At 42.0% G+C, this 23,803-nt stretch overlaps 1 protein-coding gene across 7 annotated transcripts in view; it reads left to right on the top strand.

The window, feature by feature from the left end:
• Positions 1-23,803, top strand: part of CHD6 (chromodomain helicase DNA binding protein 6) — a 107,658-nt gene that overhangs the window by 39,019 nt on the left and 44,836 nt on the right. For 6 of the 7 annotated variants that reach the window (XM_079978693.1, XM_079978697.1, XM_079978696.1 and 3 more), the window contains exons 2-5: positions 21-150; positions 1,051-1,106; positions 15,215-15,732; positions 23,181-23,328. In XM_079978693.1, coding sequence (XP_079834819.1) covers positions 1,074-1,106; positions 15,215-15,732; positions 23,181-23,328 — 699 coding nt within the window. In that variant the 5' untranslated portion in view covers positions 21-150; positions 1,051-1,073. Of the gene's footprint in view, positions 1-20; positions 151-1,050; positions 1,107-2,437; positions 2,458-15,214; positions 15,733-23,180; positions 23,329-23,803 lie in introns of those variants that run through there. The other variant, XM_079978698.1, reaches the window with a different exon arrangement.

Below are 23,803 nucleotides of genomic sequence, written 5' to 3'. Positions count from 1 at the left end.
TATGTCCCTTCCCCTTCCAGGATACTGAAATGAGAATGGCCTGGCTCTGACCCCAGAGTGTGCACATTCTTCTTTTCCCCGCTTTCCAACTAAAGAAGATCCTTCATCCCTCTCCTCCTCAAAGAAGGCAATGTATTGCTCCTGGAGAAGGTAAATGCATGTTTCTCAATCTGCATAGGTATGGGAGAGCAGGAAGTGGTCTCCAACTGTCGCCGGACTTTTATAGGGCCATATTTTCAAGTGGGAAAAGATATTTTTAATTGGTAGAGTACTTTCTTTTGTTTCTATAAAGCCCCAGGATGATGATGATGATGATTGATAATAATAAATGTTTTGTACCCATCTGACTACTTTGCATCCCAAAGCAATTGCACACATTGCACAACATCTAATAGTGTTTATACTCAGCAGGTCACTAACCAACTCTCTCCCTCCCTCTTTAGCGTATCTGTATGTTGTATGCATTAACTGTCCCCCCATTACATTTTTAAATGTAGAATTAAATAAATCTTAGACGTATCATTAAGGTGCATAATGTTTGAGGTTCCCAAAGGATCTGAATGGCTAAGGTTTGGAAGACCTCTACTCAACACTCTGAGAAATCCCTGTTTGACATCAATGGGATGGACAGACCCCTGATAAGCCTTCAAGGGCTGGGGAGTGCCCATCTTCCATGACCATAGGCAATGCTGACCGGGTCTGGTGGGAGTCCAATCACATCTGGAGGATGGCAGATTCCCCATCCCCGCTGTAGAGTTATAGGTGTAATGAGGAAGTTTCAAAACTATCTATCATCTGTCTATCTATCTATCATCTATCTATCTATCTATCTATCTATCTATCTATCATATGGCTCCTAGTCATGTAAATCAGTGCCACAGGATTATCTGTTTAGACTCCAAAAGGCCCTTCCTTCTTGAGTAATACAGAGTATTTTTGAGCAGGACTTATATCTGCTCTTTAGAGAGGGTGTTGTATTAAAAATACTTTACAAGCAGTTCTTGTGTGCTTTCAGTGTTAACATGACCTTTTTGTCTTGTGTTTTTACAGAAGTAATATACACCCCAAATTTGATGATAATGAAAATACAGAAGAAAGAAAAACAGGTTGGCAACCCTTTCCTTTATCAATCTCTCTCTCTCTCTCTCTCTGTGTGTGTGTGTGTGTGTGTATGCGCGCGCACACACAAGGGAGGGAGAAGGAGAAGCATCCCCTTGGGTCCTTTATTCAACTGGATTTGAGGAAGTTGAGTCCTTTTTGCCATATGGTGAAAGGAACCTCCTTAACAACTTTAGTTTCTGTGGGCAGCAGAATCCCCAAACCTCTTAATGTGAATAGCTTGCTTAAATCTAATCCCACTATCATGCAGTTTAAATCCTAGGAAGTGCTATCATAAGATAAACAATTTTTAAAATATAAATGCAAGTCCATAGTTACAGTTCATTGTTAAATTCCTTACTGTGGTGTAGTGGCTAAGAGAATGAGTTGTGAATCAGAAAGTCCCTAGTTCAAATCTTGCCTCTGCCAGGAATCCCATTAGATGACTTAGACAAGCAATTCCTTCTCTGCCTCAGTCCTCCTTTCTGCAAAACGAGAATAATAATATTGCCTTACCTTACAGCAGGGGTGGGGACCCTTTGGTTCTCCAGATGTTGCTGAACTACAACTCCCATCTTCCCTGGGCGCTGCCCATGCTTACTGGGACTGATGGGAGTTGTAGTTCAGGAATATCTGGGAGGCCCAAGCTTCTCCACACCTGCCTTGCAGTGTTTTTGTAAGGATTATAACAAGATAATGACAGCTGAGGCATTATAGGGGGCTGGACTAGATGACCCTTGGCAGTCCCTTCCAATTCTACAATTCTCAATTCAATTTAAAGACTTACAAGCACTATTCAAATGCTAAGTGTTGTTTTTGTTATGGATAGTAACTTACACTTTGTTCCTATCACAAAAAATGGCACATACATTAATATGTAAGTAGTATGTGAATTGATTTAAATTTGATCAATCTTTTGAAAGCCAAAAAATTAACTAAAAATTCTTCATGCCTCTGAAAGGCCATTCCTTCCTCTGTGTGTCTGGATCTGCTGCTTTTGCTATGCTGGTGCCATTTATAAACCAAGTATGCCTGAGAGATTGATGAAGCAGCCATCATTGTATTTTCTGTGTGTGCACACTGTCAGACCTAACTGTGGCCTATGTGATAAAGGGAAGGAGCTTGCTTTAATATATGGAAGCATGGAACAAACCAATCTGCTCCGTGCTGTTTTGTGTCCTGCCTTGTTTTAAATGGGGATTTTTAAAGTGAGTTTGTTAGAAAGGAACAAATCTTCTCTTCTAAGCCTGTTCTGAAACAAAGTCTTTAAAGTGATGTTGGCCAACAACTTTATCCCTTTCTGATATTTCAAAGGAACAAAAAGAAACTAAATTCTCACCTGCCGATCCTACTGCTAAGGTTTCTTCCATCATTCTGGTTAACATTGTATCCCAGTTCTTGTCTCCAGAGCAGCACACATTTTGCCACTTCCTAGTTGGTCATGTTGTTGTTCTTTGTTCTTTAAGAAACAGCTGTTTTGCTGGTAGCCTTCTCCCAGCCATGCCCTTTTTCACGCATTGTGCAAATTGATGCAACTTGCTTCTTCTTTTAATGGATGATAAAATGCCCTTTTCTCATTCTCATAGCATTCATTTTCTGTATCCAGCACATTATTATTATTTATGCTGTTGCTACTCTTTAATTTCTCACCTGCCCTTCACCCTAAGGTCCCAGGGTGGGTTGCAACATTGCAACACAACTTTAACAACAGCTTAAAACAATTTACAGTTACAGAAATAAGATAAGATCTGAAGGCAGCCCTGTTTAGGGAAGCTTTAAATGTTTAGCAGACTATTGTATTTTAATATTTTGTTGGAAGCTGCCCAGAGTGGCTGGGGAAACCCAGCCAGATGGGCGGGGTATAAATAATAAGTTGTTGTTGTTGTTGTTGTTGAAACCCAGCCAGATGGGCGGGGTATAAATAATAAGTTGTTGTTGTTGTTGTTGTAATATTTTGTTGGAAGCTGCCCAGAGTGGCTGGGGAAACCCAGCCAGATGGGCGGGGTATAAATAATAAGTTGTTGTTGTTGTTGTTGTTGTTGTTGTTGTTGTTGTTATTATTATTGGTCCTTAAAATATGCACCTCAAACGGTCTAAAGCCAGGTTGACATGCCTAGTTTGCATATCGTTATTTTGCCCAGTTCTGTATCCAGGATTTAGAAAATGCGGGGGGGGGGGGTTGGCAGAAACTGAGGGGCAGAGATACAGGAAATAGTGACCAGGAGTGTGCAGGGGTACCCATAATTCAGTGACAAAGCACATGTCCTGTGTGTGTGATGTCTTTGGAGCTTCCACTTAAAAATAATTTGGGCAGGAATTATGGGGGAAACTACTTACAGAAAGGGACCAGGTAGACGGATACCGTGCTAGACATACAATTGGTCTGATTCACTGTAAAGCCGCAGTAAAACCCCATCATTAGAAACCGTGCCAGCATGTAGGCTTGGCTGTTGCAACTGAATTCTAAAGGACTGCTCTTGCACCCTGTTCACACAAACACACGTTTTGTCTCATTCCAGTGATGTAGCCAGGCAACTTGATGGGCTTAGGGAGGAGCCCCTCTGTAGATGGTAATGTATATTGGCTGCATTTGCCCTGCCACCCCAATTCATTCTGCTAAATAGGACCCTTGATATCTGCTTTACAGTCCTGCCTCGATAGCACCACTGCCTAATTCTTTTTAGCCTTGGAGAGTCTGCATTGCTGCCTTGGGTGTTTTTCTCCTTGCATGGAGCTGGGATGCCAAGATTTATGCTTTCCCTTGCAAGTCTATTTTTATTGTATCCACATAATGCAAGATACCATCGGAGCCTCGGCATTTACATTGCCTCCTTCCTCTTACTAATAATTTCTAGTGAGGCTGCTAAGGGGTAGGTATTGTTGGTGGACTGTGGGATGTAGCTCCTCCTTTGTGATCTGCAAAAACTGATGATCCCTGGAAGGGGAAAGGACAGGCAGTCAGAAGGGCTGCTGCTACCTTACAGGGAGAGAAACAGCCACTGGTTGTTTTTTCACATATGCAGCAGCCAAAAGTGACCTCTAATGCTGTGTGTTTCCCATACAGGAAGTCTAGGTGGGAGGCTGGCTGAAAGAAATGCTCAGCTGGATGTTCTGGATTTGACATGAGAAATATTTTAAGTGATTTTCAAGGGTTTGTGCTGCAGATGAGGTAATATTAGACAGAGGAATCATTGTGTGTCCCCCAACTCTCCGCCTTCATAATATCAGCATCTTGTCAAAGCTTTTTCTTTCCCCCCACTTTTCCTTCCTTCAGTGCGAGCAAAGGGGGCATTCTTGTTCCACTGGTTTTTCTTCACTTGTTGACTAACTTGAGAGTTTTGGGCTTGAAGGAGGGCAGGGGAGAAAGGAGAGCATTCAGGGCAGCAAAACTGGTTATTCTTCTGGGACTGAAAAAATTTCCAATTTAACCTGGAGATATGACATTAATAATAATAATAATAATAATAATAATAATAATAAGGCTTGTCCCCTAGATTTGGGGCTAGTGTGGATTTTAGAAGTGGGGGAGGCTGACATAATGTGCAGGGATCAGAAGTGGAATGCTTTATTAAGCTCTGGTGCGCTTTCGCATGTGTAGTTTTTCTGAATAAAATAGCAAATATGGGTAGCTACTTCGGGGCCAAATTACACATTACACAGTAGTGTGTTTGAATAGCAAACTTAGGTCTGGACACACCTTGTTCTTAACAATAAACAGCTGCAGGGTGGTGGGGGGTCTCCAAATCTGGATTGGGAGGTTAGAGGAGTGTGTGGAAAGGGTTTGTAACCCTTGGTTAACCTTTAGTGCCCCTGTGCTGTTTGGATTTTTTAAAAAATCCCTCTTGAAGCTTCTTATTGTCCCTGATGGTACAACTTTGAACCTTCATAAGTTGCCTCTCATTCAAATTTTCAGAATGGTTACATTAAGAAGAAGGGGAGAGAATGCAGTGAAGTAGTTAAAATTACAGGGGGGAAAGAAAAAACCCAGCAACCCATCATAAAACCAACAAGACATAGGGTGGAATTCAACATTGTGCTATTATGAACATTCTGCCTGCACAAGCATTTCAGCTTGCCAGACGGAACAATCCCCCCCCCTCACTTTTCTGAGGAAATTTCCTGGACACCCCCCCACCCACTGAGCCAGTTCTGGGGCGAGCAGGGTGAGGAGAGGATAAAAATGCTTCCACTGATGGAGTTTCTTAGGTGAATGAACCTGCCTAAGAATCAACAGGTGGGCTTGTTGTAGAGAAGTTTGTGAATGACTTGGTCTGTTGGTGTCCATCTAATGGCTTGTTCACACATGTTTTCACTTCTCTTGGCGTTGTCAGAGTTTATGTGAGTAGTGACTGCTGAGAGGGCCTTTTCAGTGGAAGTGCCTCCCCGTGCTAGTTTGCGGACCACCAAAATGTCCTTTGGGTTAGTAAGTTTTTATTTTTCAGAGATTTCATCTCTGTCCTTGCTGCATATTAAAATCTAATACAGTGGTACCTCGGTTTATGAACTTAATCCATTCCGGAAGTCCGTTCATAAACCGAAACTGTTCTTAAACCAAGGCACGCTTTCCCTAATGAGGCCTCCCGCCGCCGGTGCCCTTCCACCATTCGGATTCCATTCTTAGACCGAGGTAGAGTTCTCAAACTGGGACACTATTTCCGGTTTTGCAGAGTTCGTAAACCAAATTGTTCTTAAACTGGACTGTTCTCAATCTGAGGTGCCACTGTATTCTTAGATTTTAATTGTTATTGGGATGTCCTTGCTACCATTGTGGTTTATCTCCACGTTTTGATTGTTTTAATGAGACACTTTTGTAAGTCGTTTTGTTAACTTAGAATACCAAGATATAACTATTATGTTAACATGCCTTATGCTAGTCAAAGATGGCTTATCTGGAATGTAATCTGCTTCTAGCTGAATACTTCTTGAGTTTGCTCATAAGTAGTGAGGATTGCTCTTGTTTGGTCCATGCTGGTGGCAATTTATTTCGTTACTTACACCAAAATATGTGCTTTTTGTTTCCCCTCCCAAAAAGAGTTGCAGCTTACAAAATTTAAAATAAGAATGAAAATAATAATGTCCTGTAGTTAAAACACCATTACCAGACGAAGAGCAGCATCAGTAAGGAAAAACACGAAAGGTTGTTTTGTTAGCGTAAGCTTTTTGACTTCCACAACAGAATTTCCTCTCTTTTCTCCCTATGTGCCACTCAGATCTGCTTGGACGATTGGCGAAAACCACAGAACAGAGTTTGGGAGCGAGTGGGGTGGGGAGGAGAGGGAGGGAGGGGAAGTTCTGTTGCGGAATTCCTAATGTTGGATACAACCCTTAGAGGCAAAAATATTATTTGTATTTCAATAGATTTATTTTTATATTGTTTAAATTTTATTATAGGTTTTTTTTTTACTTTTTAACTAGCATATTGTATGTTTTTAGCTTTCTGTATTTTACATGTGTTGTTTTAATTTGTGTAAGCTGCTGGTTTGAGTTCCAGTCTGGGAAAGAGGTGAGATGTGAAGAAATATAATAATAAATTAAGTTCTAGCAAGAACTGAATTAAAAGCTTGTTTCAAGAGAACTAATATTGGAATACAACTAGGGAGAAAGATACCCGCTTAAAGCAGGTGAAGTTCCACATATGGGGTACACCGCAGAGAAAAAACCCTCTCGTTCAATCCACATTTTGGCTTGTGCAATAGACTTGAGCTCTCTGGTTTGGCTAAAAACCCACCTGACTCTTTTCTTGTATATACAGAAAGGATTAATGATACTCACAGTGTCTGATACAGTTGAGAAGGGCCTATTGATGAGTGAAGAGCATGAGCACTTAACTGCTGCCAATGTTAAGTGTTGTTGTGAGAAGTAGCATTGTTGTGAGAGATAGGATCACTCTGGAGATTGGTGAAAAATGAATTCTGAAAAATGAACTGAACAAATGTTTCTCCCTGAAATGGCAACCCATGAGGGGTTAAGCTTTGCTTTGTCTCACCTCTTTGGTTCTGTGGCTCTGATGATACAGAGTAGAGTAGAGGTATCTTGGCAAGGTCAGGGCTGACTGGCCTGGAATGTTTCCATTTGCAGCCTGTACCTAACAGGGCTTTTAGGGAAATTTATAACATGCAGGGATATGTGAAATTAGATATGGCACCTATAATACCACTGTGATTTCCCCTGAAATGTCGCAGAGTTACCAGGGGCCTGCCCTGCATGGTGGCAGTGGATTGAGGCTGGTAACTAGCCAGTTCTGTGGGTTTTCTTTTCTTGTATGTTTCATAAGGCTGTTCCTACAGTTAGGTCTGAGAGCTGACTAATACCTAAAGAGGAAGTGTGTTGGAAGGCAAGGAACAGGCAAGAGGTTTGGGAGAACATGGCCTGGAACATCTAGGTGAGGAAGACTTGGGTTACTGACCACATGAGACTGGGCGTGACCAGGAAGAAGATTATATATTAATCTCTTGACTCCCCTCTCCTGCATTCCTAACCCTGTGTTTTCCACCATCATCAATACCTCCCTGCCTCTTCTCTTTTCACCATCACTATAACCTCCTAATCTGTTCATTCTGTCTCTTCTGCCTTTCTCTATCTCATCTCACACCCTTCGATCATCAAGAACTCGCCTCTTAAAATTCATAATAATATCTTTCATCCTTGGCTTTTCTAACTTCACAAATCTTTTGGGGCTCAGTGCCAAAGATAGTTGGATATCCTTCTTATTCCCGACTTATTTAAGATCCACCTGCTTTTAAAAAAACAAAAACCCTTGTTTTCCTTTCCTTAACCTTCCCCATCTTTCCCCTTTATGTTTTATGTTTAAATTAGATTGCGAGCTTCCAGGCATGTCCTTGTCCTTGGTTTGCCTTTTGCACAGTGTTTTGCATTTCAGGTTCAAAATAGTATACACCTGTGCATTGTATAGGGTATTTTATACTTTTAGAATGGGGACACCTTTTTTTCCAGGCCAGAATCTAAAGTTCGGGTATGTTCACAGACAGATAAGGGAAAAACTTACCTCAGTATTAAGGGTTTAACTTTCTCTCTTTGTTCTAGTATTTCCCAGTGCTGGAGAGGCAGTCTGCTTTTTAAGCCAAAATAGCTTTTTTTCTTTGAAACCTGTTCAGTGAAAAAATAAAGTAAAGGCCCGGCTGCTTTTCCCTCTCCTGTATGAGGACACATGCAGCTTGAAAAATGAATGGCAGACTAAGCACCCTTCTTTTCTTCTTTGGGGTGTGAGCTGGGACACACCATTTCTGTTATTTCAAGTTCTTGTACTGGTTTGATCTTTGTGTTAGAGAAGGACACATGTGAAGCAGTTTAGTACAGTGTTTCATGGTGATAGATCGGTCATCAAGGGTGGCGGGTTAATTAAATTTTAGTGGCTTCTATTGAAGTATTTTTTTCAGAGCTTGCCTAAAGAACGCTGGTCTCTGCAAATACAAACAGGCAAGCAGCTAAAAAAAAGTAGGTCATACTTTTGAGGCCTACTAACCTTGACAGTTTGGCTTTAAAGTGCATCTCTCTCTCTCTCTCACTATGTTCACAGCAGCTCCTGATTGGAAGCAGATAAGTTTTTTCTCTTCCCCCTCCATCCTGCTCTGGGTGTACTTGAATACCCATTGGCTTTCACTGAGATTCATAGTGCCAGATCCAGGACAGGTTTTGGGAAGTTGTGCAACATGAACACACACACAGAGAGATTTTTTTTGCTGATGTTTCTATTCTCTGCTCTCTTTTATTATTAGAGATACAAATTCTATTTGCAAATCTGCCAACCGGCATTAGATGCTGAGCCATTGCTTTAACAGAGCCAAATAAATGAAGAAGGATTGTAAGACCTGTCCTATCTTCCAGAGGTATGGTAGTTCCTATGTACAGTGGTACCCCGGGTTACATACGCTTCAGGTTACAGACTCCGCTAACCCAGAAATAGTGCTTCAGGTTAAGAACTTTGCTTCAGGATGAGAACAGAAATTGTGCTCCGGCGGCGTAGCGGCATCAGGAGGCCCCATTAGCTAAAGTGGTGCTTCAGGTTAAGAACAGTTTCACGTTAAGTGTGGACCTCCGGAATGAATTAAGTACTTAACCCGAGGTACCACTGTATATCCAACTACAGGTGTTTTCGTGATATAGAACCGACCTGCCTTCATCTGTAATCCAACTGTACTATTGCTACTATGATAATCCCAGAGATGCAAATTAACTTTAAGTGAGATATTTTGTTATGATGGTTTATTGGTGAAAGTTTGAAAATGCAAGGTTATGGAGGCATAAGCATGCAGCTAAAATGGAGTATTTTGAGCAGATGTCAAGTCACACATGAGAAGGAAAAAGAAAAGGAAGTGTCTGTGCTGCTATTGGTTAACTGCATTAGAATTTCACATGCCAAAGCTGGACATGGAAAACTTGCATGTGTCAAGAGAACTTTAAGTGTTAATGGAATTAGAAGCTGCAGTTGGTGTTAGGAAGTATAATTTTCTGAAAACATATTTATTTATTCTTCCCAATAGGGGGCCTGAGCTAGTAGGTAATGATGTGGCTGCAGAACAAATAATTATGTTGACTGTGTTAATTTAAAGCATGGATAAGGCTGCAACAAATTTTATCCTGTTTTGATTTTCCTATCAAAAATAGTACAGTAGATAGAAGTAAAACATGTCTGACTTTCAACCAGTTTCCACAAAATGATTCCACCTATCCCTTTTATAGGAAAATGTACCGTATATAATAATATTCAAAATGAAGGATGGGCCAAGCATGCTGCTCTCCCAAAAAATAAGCCTGCTACAAATTTGCAATTAATTAATTTTTTAACAACTTGGGTTTTATGTGTTTTTCAACAATTTAACATGCATAATTTCCAGAAAGGGACGTAATGCAGTCATATTTATTTAGGTTACAATACTAAAAACACTTAGCTAGGAGTAAGTCCTATTGAACTCAATAATACTTCCATCTGGGTAAGACTGCATAGAATTATGCTGTTAAAATTGTATGCTTAGCCATCCTGCCTCTTCAGGTGATTAAGAAAGATTTTAAAAATAATATAAAGCTAGCTAAGAAATACAGTGGTACCTCAGGTTACATACACTTCAGGTTACATACGCTTCAGGTTACAGACTCCGCTAACCCAGAAATAGTGCTTCAGGTTAAGAACTTTGCTTCAGGATGAGAACAGAAATCGAGCAGCGGCAGCAGGAGGCCCCATTAGATAAAGTGGTGCTTCAGGTTAAGAACAGTTTCAGGTTAAGTATGGACCTCCAGAATGAATTAAGTACTTAACCCGAGGTACCACTGTAATCTTCAAACCTAAGAGAACAAGCAAATCTGTCAGAAAAGAGCAATAGAGTTTTGTTAGGAATTATACAAATGCATATTAATTATTAACTTCTTTATTAGGAAGTTGTGTAGAAATAGACGCAGACTGACTTATACTACCAATTTAAGGAAAAGGTGACTGCTTCATCCCATTTCTTTCAGTGTTAATTTTAAAGCTGTATTTTTAACTAGGTTGATTTTTCAATTATGAAAGAGTAGTACATTTCAATAACTACTCATTTCAAACAGCTATTTTGAAAACTAAATTTAAGATCATTAACTGCTCAGATTATATTGTACTTCAGGGTTCTTCCATTCTAGTTGTACAGGTGTAGCAAATCTAATTCAGTTCTGAGGTTCCTGCAGGACTCAGATAAGGTTTGCTGGGGCTACAGTAGTTCATTAATTTTTTTTTTGTTTCCATTGTTTTACATATTACACACTATAAACATCAATGGAGGAGAGGGCACGTCTGTTGCAAGTAAATGCACTATATGAAGCTCAATTCTAGTCACAATTTTCTTATTTAGATTGCAGCATGTTTATGATTTGTATTTCCAGATTCCCTGTATAAAAGGACACCAATGTTCTTTTACATATTTGCAATCAGTTATTGCAGATGGCCACATCAGTTGCAGATGTGTTTAAATGCCATTGGTTTAGTCTTTTCCAAACTATTTTTAAAATCACATCAGTATCCTGCTCTTCTTCCAAGTAGCTCGAGGCAATGTACATGGGATCATCTCATTTTATTGCTGCAATAACTCTGTGTGGTAGCTTAGACTGAGAGAGGAATGACTTGCCCAGGGCCAATCTGTGGGGTTTCATGACGGAAAGGAGATTCTAGCAATATCCGAATCGGCAATGCAGATGAAACGCTGCTCTGGCTCTACAAGTTAAGACTGTTTTTCTCAGACTTGGATCTCCAGCTGTTGTTGGACTACATCTCCCATCATCCCTAGCTAGCTGAGTCTGACCACTGGTGCCTCTCACTTTGTATTGTCCACACCGACTGGCAGCAGCTCTCCAGGGGTTTCAGGCAGTGATCTCTCCTAGCCCTACTTGGAGATGCCAGGGATTGAACCTAGGGGGAAGAAGAAGAAGAGTTTGGATTTGATAGCCCATTTTATCACCACCCTAAGGAGTCTCAAAGCGGCTAACAATCTCCTTTCCCTTCCTCCCCCACAACAAACACTCTGTGAGGTGAGTGGGGCTGAGAGACTTCAAAGAAGTGTGACTGGCCCAAGGTCACCCAGCAGCTGCATGTGGAGGAGCGGAGACGCGAACCCGGTTCCGCAGATTACGAGACTACCGCTCTTAACCACTACACCACACTGGCTCTCACACTGGGACCTTCTGCATGCTGAGTAGATGCTCTACCACTGAACTATGGCCCTTACCCATTCTCTGAGGAGAGTCTTCTCTGTATATACAATGGTTTCTCTTCAGATCATATACATCTTTATCCTGGCAGTGAAATTATATGCCTTTCAGTGCTGGGTTAAAATCATCATCATCATCATCATCATCATCATCATCATCATCATCACTACCATTACTTATACCCCGCCCATCTGGCCGGGCCTCCCCAGCCACTCTGGTGGTTTCCAACAGAATAGTTAAAACACAATAAAACATTAAAAACATCCCTAAACAGGGCTGCCTTCAGATGCCTTCTAAAAGTCAGATAGTTGTTTATTTCCTTGACATCTGATGGGAGGGCGTTCCACAGGGGAGGCACCACTACCGAGAAGGCCCTCTGCCTGGTTCCCTGTAACTTTGCTTCTTGCAGTGAGGGAACCGCCAGAAGGCCCTCAGAACTGGACCTCAGTGTTCAGGCAGAACGATGGGGGTGGAGACACTCCTTCAGGTATACTGGGCCAAGGCCATTTATATAAAACCTTTTTATTTGCAGAAGCATTTTAAAATACTGTCTTTTAGGAAAGGGGCCTCATTTTCCATCAAGAGTTCATACTATGTGAGTAAAGGGACCACTGACTGTTAAGTCCAGTCATGGACTACTCTGGGGTTGCGGCGCTCATCTTGCTTTACTGGCCGAGGGAGCCGGTGTACAGCTTCCGAGTCATGTGGCCAGCATGACTAAGCCACTTCTGGCGAACCAGAGCAGTGCACGGAAACACCGTTTACCTTCCTGCCGGAGCCGTACCTGTTTATCTACTTGCACTGCATGCTTTCGAACTGCTAGGTGGGCAGGAGCAGGGACCAAGCAACGGCAGCTCACCCTGTCGTGGGGATTCGAACTGCCGACCTTCCGATCGGCAAGCCCTAGGCTCTGTGGTTCAACCCACAGCGCCACTGAATTTACATTTTGGCAGATCTGTGCATGGCCGTTTTGGGTGTTACATTGTATGGTGAATCCTTCTGTTTATGTGACGTTGGGTAGATCCCTTTGTTCGGAATCATTGTTGACTTTTACCAGTTCAAGAATAGCAAGATGCTGAGGAATCCTGTTTCCTAAGTTTTTTGTTTGTTTGTTTCTTTTATTACATGGCTGAGGATGACTCTGCTAATCCATACCAGGAGTCAGGAGAGCCATATCTTTCTCCCTGAAATTGGCAGCTCTGCCTCACTGAAATGAAATGCTCTCTTAAGTTTTTGGGTGTACTGTTATGTCTTTGCTGTGAAATAATGCAGCAGCTGAAAAGTGTTACACTGAATTTGAAAATACACAGGAATATTATAGGAAAACTCAATTTAAAACAGGAGTTGGCTTGAATTGCTGCTGGATTTTTCCCATGCAGCCATGTGATAAGCTGGGTTGTTGCATTGCATTGCACAGTGAAGTGATTTTTAGAACATCTTTACTGTTCTGGATATCTGATGTTCAGCCAGGTTTGTACAACCAGGTTCACGTGTGGCTGCGTGTGCTTCTTTGCAAAGTTTGCAAGTAGTGGCCACTGTGGTAAATGGTTATCCGTTGGTACTTGTTTATTTGTTGATGGCGATAGCAAAGCTTTATCTTGCTCCTGCAGCCATAGCCTTGAGACACATTTTCCCTCATGTTGGTACCTGCCAAGGCGAGTTTACTGAAGTTGTACTAGGTCAGGCATAGGAAACCTATGTTATTGGAATACAGCTGCCACCAACCCTTTGGCTGATGGGAGTTGGCAAGATTTGGAGGACCACTGTGCTAGATTGAAAGTGAGTATGAGGCAAAGTTAGGGCTAGCAGGATAGTGGGGAAGGGTTTATTTTGCTTGGGATGTGCTGTGTCGTAATGAAATGTTGGATAAGTTGTAGTTACATTAGGACAGAGGTGACACTTGTGCATTTGTTTGCAAGGGGCTATTTGGCTATCTGCTCTTTCACCTTATTTTTATGAGAACTTGCACAATGGGCAGTACCCAACTAAACAATTTCACTACTGCAAGCATTTTTAGCTGTGCAGTAAGAACTTCCCCACCCTCCGCACTAAAATTGCTCTGGTGGGTTGAGGGAAGCTCTGGAACAGATTTAGAGATGGTGCAGGGAGAAAAGGAAATGCAAGAAATCCTAGTGGAACTGAATTTCCATTTCTGCCCAGCTTGTTGTCATATGAAATGCTTCTGACAATCAAAGCAGTACACATACCTATTCTTCTCTATACAAATTAATCACTTAAAGTGCACTGCCATGTATCAAAAATGGTTCACAATTAGTTCCCTGTCCTGATATAATGGACTTGACAGGTATGTCTTTAGGGCAGCCATTGCTGTTGTGGAAGGGATACTACTACTACTACTACTACTACTAATAATAATAATAATAATAATTTTCAGTGGTTTTGAAAGACTGGGAGTTCTAAAACAACTGGGGGAACAGCTGTGTCAAGACCTTAGTCACACTTTCCTCTTTCTTCATAATCATACATCTTTGTATAGGATCTTGGCTATTTGTGATGTAGTGATTAGAGGCCAGCAATGGTAGCTAGAATTTCCCAGAGAACCGAAATTTTATCTTAGAGACAGGGCCCGCTACATCTCTTTTATACAAAGCAGAGATGGTATGTTTCTGTGGCAGCTCAGTCATTTACACCCTCCGGCTAGCATAGCAGGCCAACAGCAGGTGTGAATTGTCAGGTCAACAGCAGCTTCAAATATCTGGACGGCTGTGTCATGAAAGACGGGAGGAAGCTTATTTTCTCCTCCTTCAGAGGGTAGAACCTGAACCAACAGATACAAATTGCAAGAAAGGAGAATCTGACAAAACATTAGGAAGAACTTTCTCATGGTAAGAGCTGTGGAATGAACTACCTCAGAAGGTGATGGTCCCTCCTTCATTGGAGAATTTTAAACAGAGGTTGGCTGGCCATCTGTCAGGGATGCTTTATCTGTGATTACTGCATCACAGGAGGCTGGAGTAGATGGCCCTTGGGATCCCTTCAAAATCTGCATTAATTCCTCCAGCTCTTTGATTTCTGAGTATGTATGTATCCTTTCATAATCAAGTGTCTCTTCTTTTGCCGGGCATATGCATTTTTCAATGTCATAATCCATAGTCCTGAGGCAGCCAGTCATGCATACCTTTTTTTAGGGAATGCACTATTTCTAGCACAGAGAAAAATCCTAGTAACGTGGTAGGTTGCCTAAGACCTGGATGGAAACTCTGGCATCAGTGTGGATTAACTGAGTGAAACTTTCTGCTGTTTTTGTCAAAGCTAACTTTTATTCAAAATCATGCGAGAAGGACAGGCCACTTGTCATTACCTTGTTAAATACAGCGGCCAGGATTGGCTCTCAAGCTCTCAGCAGCAATACACACTCCTGTGTACATGTGTGGTGACATTTCTTTCTGTGTTCTCTTTGCAGCTGCCAAATTTTAATGTGCTGAGTCATTCCCCAATGTCTGATGCCTCCATCACCTTTGAATGCAAGCCACAGTCCCCTTTTGCTGACAGCACAGATCAGGAAGATTTGCATGACCTGGTGACAATCTCTGACTTGGCCAGCGTGAGTCTGGCCCAGAAGGACCAGCAGGATGTGGTACCTGTTGAGGTGCCCGATGAGATTGTGCAGAACATGGTGACATCCCTTAATGGGATGCAGGACAACAGGGGTGGGGGCACTGGGGTGAAGAAGAAACGGAAGAAAAAAGAGCTGGGGCAGCAGGAACCAGGGGGTGAAAGAGAAGCCAAACCAAAGAGAAAGAGAGAGCCTAAGGAACCAAAAGAACCCAAAAAGCCCAAGGAGCCTAAAAAGGCCAAGGAGCCCAAGCAGGAGGGGGCAAAGAAACCCAGAAAGCCTCGGGAGCCCAAAGTCCCAAAGGAGCCTAAAGAGAAGAAGAGCAACTCGGAGTCTCCCCCCAAAGCCAGACCCAAGAAGACCAGGTGGGTGTTTACTCATTTCATGTTACCCTTTGTTTGTTTCCCCCGCAGCCATTTTTCTCTCTGCTTTGCTTTGGCCTGAATGTTGTGGGTGGTTTTTAGGAACAGGCTATTACATCTACACTTCTCTATACCACAAAGCATAGTGTATCCCAGAGGACTACAGAATGAAACACCCTTGAGCTAAAACCTGTAATGTGCATATGTCAAATGCAGTCAATAGACTCACTTTTTTGCACCCCCTGGTTTTTTCCCCCAGAATTGAGTCCCACCACTTATAGGAGAATGGCTCAGATGTTGATAGGAAACAAATTGCTTAATGCTGTTGTGGAATAAAGGCAGCTTGGTGATTTTGGCAAAATGGGATGGAGAGCCTATTTGGTTTATTGATGTTTCTGTGCTAGAGGGACTGGATATTTAAAAGTATGTTTTCACTTTGGGGTTTCATAAAATTAGTACCTAGCAATAGCATTATTAATCATATTTATAGTAATTTGTTCAGAACCATGTGTCTGCCTTCTCAGTATGGTTTTTAAAACTGCAAGAGCTCCCATTTCTGTGCCAGTGTGGAAGCGTAATTTGTTTTCATTGAACGCAGTGAAAATGATTGTTCCCTACTTAGATTTATCTAAGGCTCCTGTCAAATGTAGCCACAGTGGTATGGGAGTGCTATGATGTCATTCCATAGCTGGTCAGGTGGGGAAAAACCATGTGATTGGTCTTGCCCATACTGTAGTGTCTGCATTTGTCTTGGAATTGTTTTGAGATATTTTAATTGTTTTGTTATCTGTATTAATCATCCTGGAGTCCTTTGGGAGGCAGGGAAGGATATACATGTAGTTAAAAGTGATAATTCACACACAGCCTAAACCTAAATGGGCTCACACTACTGTGGTACCTCGGGTTACATGTGCTTCAAGTTACATACGCTTCAGGTTTCAGACTTCGCTAACCCAGAAATAGTACCTTGGGTTAAGAACTTTGCTTCAGGATGAGAACAGAAATCGTGCTCCAGCGGCGCGGCAGCAGCAGGAGGCCCCATTAGTTAAAGTGGTGCTTCAGGTTAAGAACAGTTTCAGGTTAAGAACGGACCTCTGAAACGAATTACGTACTTAACCCGAGGTACCACTGTACTTGGAAACGACCCCTGTTCCTCTCAGACCACATTTAAAGGGGACCTAAATCTCAAGTTCTGACTGCCTCCTGTAGTAATACTTGGTGTTTGAGGTTGGGCAGTCCCCCCCCCATCCCCGATGTCACATACTTTGGTTTAAGAAGAAAAGTAAGTAAATGGTTGCAATAAATAGGAGGTGGCTTAATTGAAATCTGTCTTTGGTGGGAGTCTTCTATAGAAAAATCCCCAAGTATAAATGAGGCAAGAATTTTGACCTCTTGGTAGCTTTATTCATCCTTGTTGGGGGGGGAGTGGAGCTAAATGTGGGAATAGGGGAAGGTGGGGGGCATCGCAAGTCCTGGTTCATCGATGACAAGAGTCAGAAATAGAACCCATTTCCCTCCTTAAGCTTTCAGGTGACATGGGTATCCTAGAATACAGCCCATTTTCCTCAAAATGACATGTGATTGTTTTTCTATGTCTGTTGTAGTGAAGGACCGTAATAAACGAGGGTGCATGTCTTAGGGTTCTTTGTGTTGCTGCCTGAACTAATTTCTTTAATTACGAGCTGGTCAAGAGAGAAGAGCTGATCTCCCTTGAGAGTGTCCTTAATTAAAGATAGGCGTAGGTAATGTCTCCTGCCTTTGTTGCTCTCTCTCCCTTTGATTTGGCTAAAAGCTTTCACAGAGTCACTTGCTTTAAGAATCCAGGGGTGAAGTTTCCACTCCCCAGCAAGCCATGCTTTCCCTGGGGTTATGGTTCGTCTTGTGCAGGTAAACAAAGGACAAGCACCAGGCTAATCTGAAAGCGGACTAATTATCCCGGCATGTGATTATTTTTGCGTTCACTTGAAACCTGTGAAAGTGTTCAACGTTCATTTGCCACCTGGGCTGAAAATTTGACTTGCTGTTCTTTAGTGGTCAGGAGCATGACACATTAGATAGAGAATTCTGTGTGGATTTCATCATGCTTAAAAAGAGAAATCGGTTTATGTGAAGTCATGCCTGTTATCGCACCTCAGTGTGGCATTGGGATGGTGCAGTTTTATAGCTGAAGCTAAGGCAGCCTGACCCTATATAAACCTTCTGGCTAAGAGACCACAAGAATGATCATGTACCCCACCCTGAACAGCTGGACTGAGAAGTGGACAGTCAGATCAGCAGCACTGGAGGAGATAAATATCCAGACACCAGCATAATGGCTATTCCTTAGCTAGAACCTACTGAACTTGGATACTGTGAGCTAGAACTCTCCAAGGTGCTGCATCTTTGGGCCTACCTTGTCCCTATTTGTCCTGTGGAATTCTTGTTAAGGACCTCAAAAGTGTAGGGAAAAAAAATTTACTTTTACCAGGTGCCATAAGATTGACTTTAGTGATCAATTTTAAAGGGGTTTTAATAATAATAATAATAATAATAATAATAATAATAATAATAATAATATTTATACCCTGCCCATCTGGCTGGGTCTCCCCAGCCACTCTGGGCGGCTTCCAACAAAACACTAAAATACAATAACCTATTAAACATTAAAAGCTTCCCTAAACAGGGCTGCCTTAGATGTCTTCTAAAAGTTTGGTAGTTATTTTTCTCTTTGGAGGTGGAGACGCTCCTTCAGGTATACTGGACTGAGGCCGTTTAGGGCTTTAAAGGTCAGAGAGAATGAGAGAAATGCCCACCCAGGTAGGGTAACAGTGGGAGAGGAGTGCAAAAAGGAGAAGAGTTTTAGAATGTTAAATTCATGAGGGGGTGGGTTTCTTGTCAATGACACTCGTGACTGCCATATATTATGTCGCTCTTCATAATTTGTGGACTAGAGCCACGGCTAGAAGCAACTTGCTTGTGACGAAAGGGTCATTCTTGCTACTTAGATTCTCAATAAGGATTCAAGTCCATTGGTCCTGTCACAAGACATTTAAAAAAGAAGATAGCAGGGAAGCATTCCTTCTGAAGTGACAGTATAAAACATGCATGCAAATGGAGCAATTGCTGCAAATTCTCTAAGCGGCTGGTAATCGTGGCATAATCTCCTCTAAATTATTTCTAATCACAGTTAGCTCCAGCATTCATGAATGGAACCGTTGTTAATTGTGACTGCAAAATCAATGTCTGGGGACTTGCTACTGAAGCAGAAGCTACAGCATCAGTGCATTTCCAGAGCTTCTGGTTCATTCACAGGCATGTGGTTGCATCACAACTGCCTGAAAAAGCTGTTGGCAAGAATTATTTTTTTGCACAACCTCCAGCTAACAGCAATTTCCCATGAAACAGGGGCAGGAAGGTTCAGCGGAAACATGATTTTAAAATAGACAAAGAAAGATAAACCAAAGCAAACCATTTCTTATTAAAGGAGTGGCAAAAGCAAAAATAAACTAGATGAAAACAGCCCTGAGTAAGGAATAATACACTTGAAATGCGATTTCTGTGGTCTCTGTGGGTGTCTTGTTCCTGTCCACCACCACTCGCTTGACCTGGTAAATTGGTACAGCTCTCTTGATTTGTATACGCTGGTACCAGGTATGTGAAACTGATCTGGTATTTGCCTGGTGCCTCTGAGTGCTTGGCTGAGACCAGTGCACTGGAAGTAAGCATCATTGATAGGGAAAGGACATTAAACCCTGAACATGCTTTGGGTTATGTTTAAAAAAGTTATGTGTTTGAAATTTGTCAACTTTTAATTTGAGAAACATCGTAGGGAATTTGGCTTGAACTGTGCCTGATTGTGCATTGTCTGGTTTGCAGCTGGTGGAAGCGTAAATTGATGGGGCCAGTTATGGGGGCTACACCCCCCCCCATTTACAACAGTCTCACTGGCTACCAGTCCATTCCTAGGCACAATTCAAAGTGTTAGCTGTCACCTACAAAGCCTTACACATCTTGGAACGAGGCTGTCTGAAAGGTTACATTTTTCTATATGATGCTGTCCAGGTTTTAAGATTCTCGAAGAGAGGTCCTTCTGTCAGTCTGGCTAACATCAGAACCACATTTGGTGGAACTTAAAAGAAGACCTTCTTGATGGCTGCTGTAGAAGTCCTTGCCAAGGGAGCGTGACGTTAACATATGAGAGTGCTGGAGGTGAAATAGTTAAACAGGTTACCCAATCAGAACCCAGGGGGTGGAGTCAGAGGGACTATAAAACCAGCTCTGGGAGGGGCAAAGGGAGGAGTTCGTTGGGAGTTGGGTGGTTGGTTGGAGTCGGAGTGAATTGGGATAGAGTTTGTGGGTAGGTTGAGTTAGTGTAACAAAATAAGCTGAGTCAGGAATAGTTAGGGGCTAGGAAGACAAGTAAATAGCTGAGAGGTGGTTTAGTGAGTGAGAGCAGGTAGCAGAAGTTATAGGTCTGGATAGGCACCCCATGATTGTAATTGACCGATACTGTTTATGAAACCACACGCTTGTTAAACTGCAATAAATAAACAAAAGTTTATGTTCCAATTTAACCCTGACTGGACTCAGTATTGTACCAGGTAGGGTCTAGGTGGTGGCAGCGAGAAATAAAGTGGTGGCGCAGGGATCAATAGACGGTGAAACATCCGGGGACCCTGTGTGATCGCCACAGGGAGGTCTGGCTGTTCCCATCTCTTAGTGACCTCCTGTTGGTAGGCAAGAAGATTTTTATTTAGACAGGACCTGAACTCATAAGCCAACTATTGTAAATATGTTTAAATTGGTTTGAAGTGGTTGTTTTTCTTGCTGTTTAACCTGATGTGTTTTGAATTTTAATGTTGTTTTTGTTGTATTTTATTGCATTTGTATTGTTAGCCACCTTGAACACCATCCGATGCATGAAAACAACTGGAAAGGGCTGGGTTAAGCTGTAGTAGAGGAAAACAAGGCACAAGAAAGGAGCAAAACCAAAGAATTCTGCTCCTTTTGGCCACTGGCTGAATCTCTAATGGTCCAAGCAGCTGGAACAGGCCCTCGTCAGATTCTTAAAACTTTGAGTGTTTGCCTGGAACCAAATTTCCAAAACTCCAGCAAATAAAGGTTATTCATTGTATTCCTGCTATCATGGCGTGCTCCTCCCCACCCCCCAATTATTTGAAGGTCTGCATTGTATAGTGTATGAGGCTCTTTTAGAAGCTATGCAGGTTTTACGTTTCACCAAGGTCTACTAGGAAGGAGAAAATATGATGCTTTGGAACTGCAACTGCTAGCTGTTACCCAGTTCTGTCTCTGTCCTTAGGTAAAGCACACAGTTACCTTGGCAGGTGGAGAACAGGAATAAAGAGAAAACTAAGCAGTTATAATATTATCAGAGGTAGAGATCAATTTTAGTTGGTATGCTAGGTTAAAAAAAAGTCAACAGAGGGGGGGCCACTAGGTGGCGCATCGGAAGATGGCTGACAATAACATCTCTCCGACCCACACGAGGTAATATGGAGGCTATGATGGGGGTAATTAGCCTCCTTAACCCCCCCCCAGGATTATGGGGGGGACGGCCCTTGCCTGCTGTGCCCTATACCACCCCCGAATTTGTGGGGGTGGGGGCACTAGGCACAAAGCCCTCCTGTGGGATTTTCGGCACTCCTCGACGCCGTCCCCGATTCGCGCCGCTGGTTGCAATGATCTTTAAAAGAAACAATTCGGACGTGATTAATTGCACATACATCAAGGAAAATGGGGAGTAAATACTGCTGACAGAAGAGATCTCTGATAACAAGACAACAATAAAATACGAGAAGAACGTGAAGATACGGTATGATAAATGACTGAGGGGGGAGGGGGGGAAAACCTGCCTCTACCTTTTTATGTGATTTAACAAGAATCCCCTCCCCTAATGAATCAGAAATTAAGGACTTAAGCTGTGGATTTAAGGCTGTGTGGAGATAAACTTTCGATCCAAAGCAATGTTTCAAGATGAAGCTGGAAAGCTAAGAGTTTTGGAGTGTCGCACTTAGAAAAAAATACCATCGCCATTTTGTGAGGCATTGTGGGAGCTCTTGGGTCTGGGAGGAGAAAGAGAGAAATAGAGCTGTTTACATATCATGAATCAACTCCTCGGTGGGACTTAAGAGCGACAAATGCCAAAATTTACGATGGAAAAAGTGATGTTATCTACAAAGGAGATATATGGAAACCATCTGGACTTAGTGGAGGAACGGGAAATCCACACAGGATTATTATACTTGCTATCGGCTTAAGGAGACTAACAGAAGAGATCGTAAAGGAAAAAGAGAAATTATACGAACAAGATATGATGTGGCAACACCAAGATAAGACTGGATAGAATTATGAACTTTGTTTGGACTGATTGGGACTGATTTGGATATTAACGCAGTAATAAGAAGATGATTTGAATTCCCCTTTGGATCTTGAAGTATGGGTTCCCCCAACAAAATTTAAAAATTTGGCTTTGTAATTCGGAATTTATATGATGTGATTTAATTTGATGTGATTGGCCAGTTAATAAAAATTATTAAAAAAAAAAAGTCAACAGAAACAAAATTGGGTAGCTTTATCCTAGCAGTTAGAGGGAATAACCTCTGATAACGAAACCCGCTTCGCAATTTTTACTACCTAGCCTGATGAAGAGCTGTGGGGAACTTGCCATTATTTTGTGACATTTCAGTTGACCTAATAAAGGTATTGACATAATGTGCATTTTGGATACATGGAATGGATGATTTACTGAACGACTTACTCTAGCTGCCCACTTTTCTTTTTTAACACAGGCACTTTTGAGGCTGCCTTTTCATAAACAAGATGTTAAAACAATGCTGTGCAGTGAAATGTCTCTGTATTTGCTTGCTATAATATGTTTCTCCTTTTCGTGTTGAAAAGATTTTGCAAACATCTTTTGCTTACTTGTTCCTGGAAAGGGAGAAAGTGTAACCTGTTTCCTCCAGCAATACCAGTCAGTTTGTAATTCAATTAACGCAGCTCTTGTTCAGCCCTGACTCTCTTTGTCCAAAGAATACCCAACTGCCATGTGACATCATCAACCTCTCCTAGCCCTACTTCCCCACCCCCATTTGTTTTTTAAAATTGTTTGGAAGCCCAGTGAAGGGTTCTGTTTAATTTGACACTGAACAGGCGTGCATGTAATGCTAAACCAAAACATGGCTTGATTCAGATGTGGTTTTTGGGAAGAACATAACTGCCATTGGAAGAGAACCATCCAAAGGCATGGTTTTGTGTGTGACCCTTTTGATCCTGACTGAAAACGACCAAGTACTTTCAAAGGAATAGTGGCACAAAGGGAGACACATTTTAGGGAGGCATTTTGGGCAGAAACACAAATTATTACACCAAGCAAATTATTACACCAAGCTGATGTCCTTCAAAATGTGCCTGCGATTTCATATTCCTCTGACACTACTCATTTATATCTGCAGCACGGAGCAAGGACCAACTCCTGTTGAGAAGAAAAAAAAAGGGAAAAGGAAAAATGACACTTCAGTGGACAGCCTTGAGCTGGATCAAAGCCTCCTTTCACTGTCTGGGCAGAGCCCTGAGGAGTCTGCTGAATCAGCTGACAGCCAGGTAGGCTTGGGCTTCTCACCTTTATGGCATGGGAGGCTCTATCTTGAGAAAGAATGACTGCTATCATTGGGATTCTGTGTGTGACTCTTCAGGTATATGGCCAGTTGCTGTTCCAGTAATGTTCCTCCTATTTAGTTGGAGAGCTCATTTTTTAATCATACATTCCTTACAATGTGAGTCCCAAAGGATACATCTTGATAGCAGTTTGTGCCCAAAACCAGAAGTGTGGGAATTTGCCAAACTGTGTATGTCCAAAATGCAAAGGCCTTGTTTTTTAATACTACATGACCCCTTCCCCTCATGGATAGCATGGTCTGTACTGATCTTGTGCCTGGCCCTGCTTGTGCTGGAGAGAGGTGGGAATCTATATAGTATAGAATTGATTGTTCAGTATAGTGAAATATAGGGGGATGTGCTGTGTGTGTATCTTCTCCTTTAAAAATGACAAGATCTTACCGTCTGGCCATGCATCCGA

This window comes from Podarcis cretensis (genome assembly GCF_951804945.1).
Source record: "Podarcis cretensis genome assembly, chromosome: 6".
Classification (NCBI taxonomy): domain Eukaryota; kingdom Metazoa; phylum Chordata; class Lepidosauria; order Squamata; family Lacertidae; genus Podarcis; species Podarcis cretensis.
Note: the sequence above shows the minus strand (reverse complement) of the source record. Positions and strands in the feature narration are given on the sequence as shown.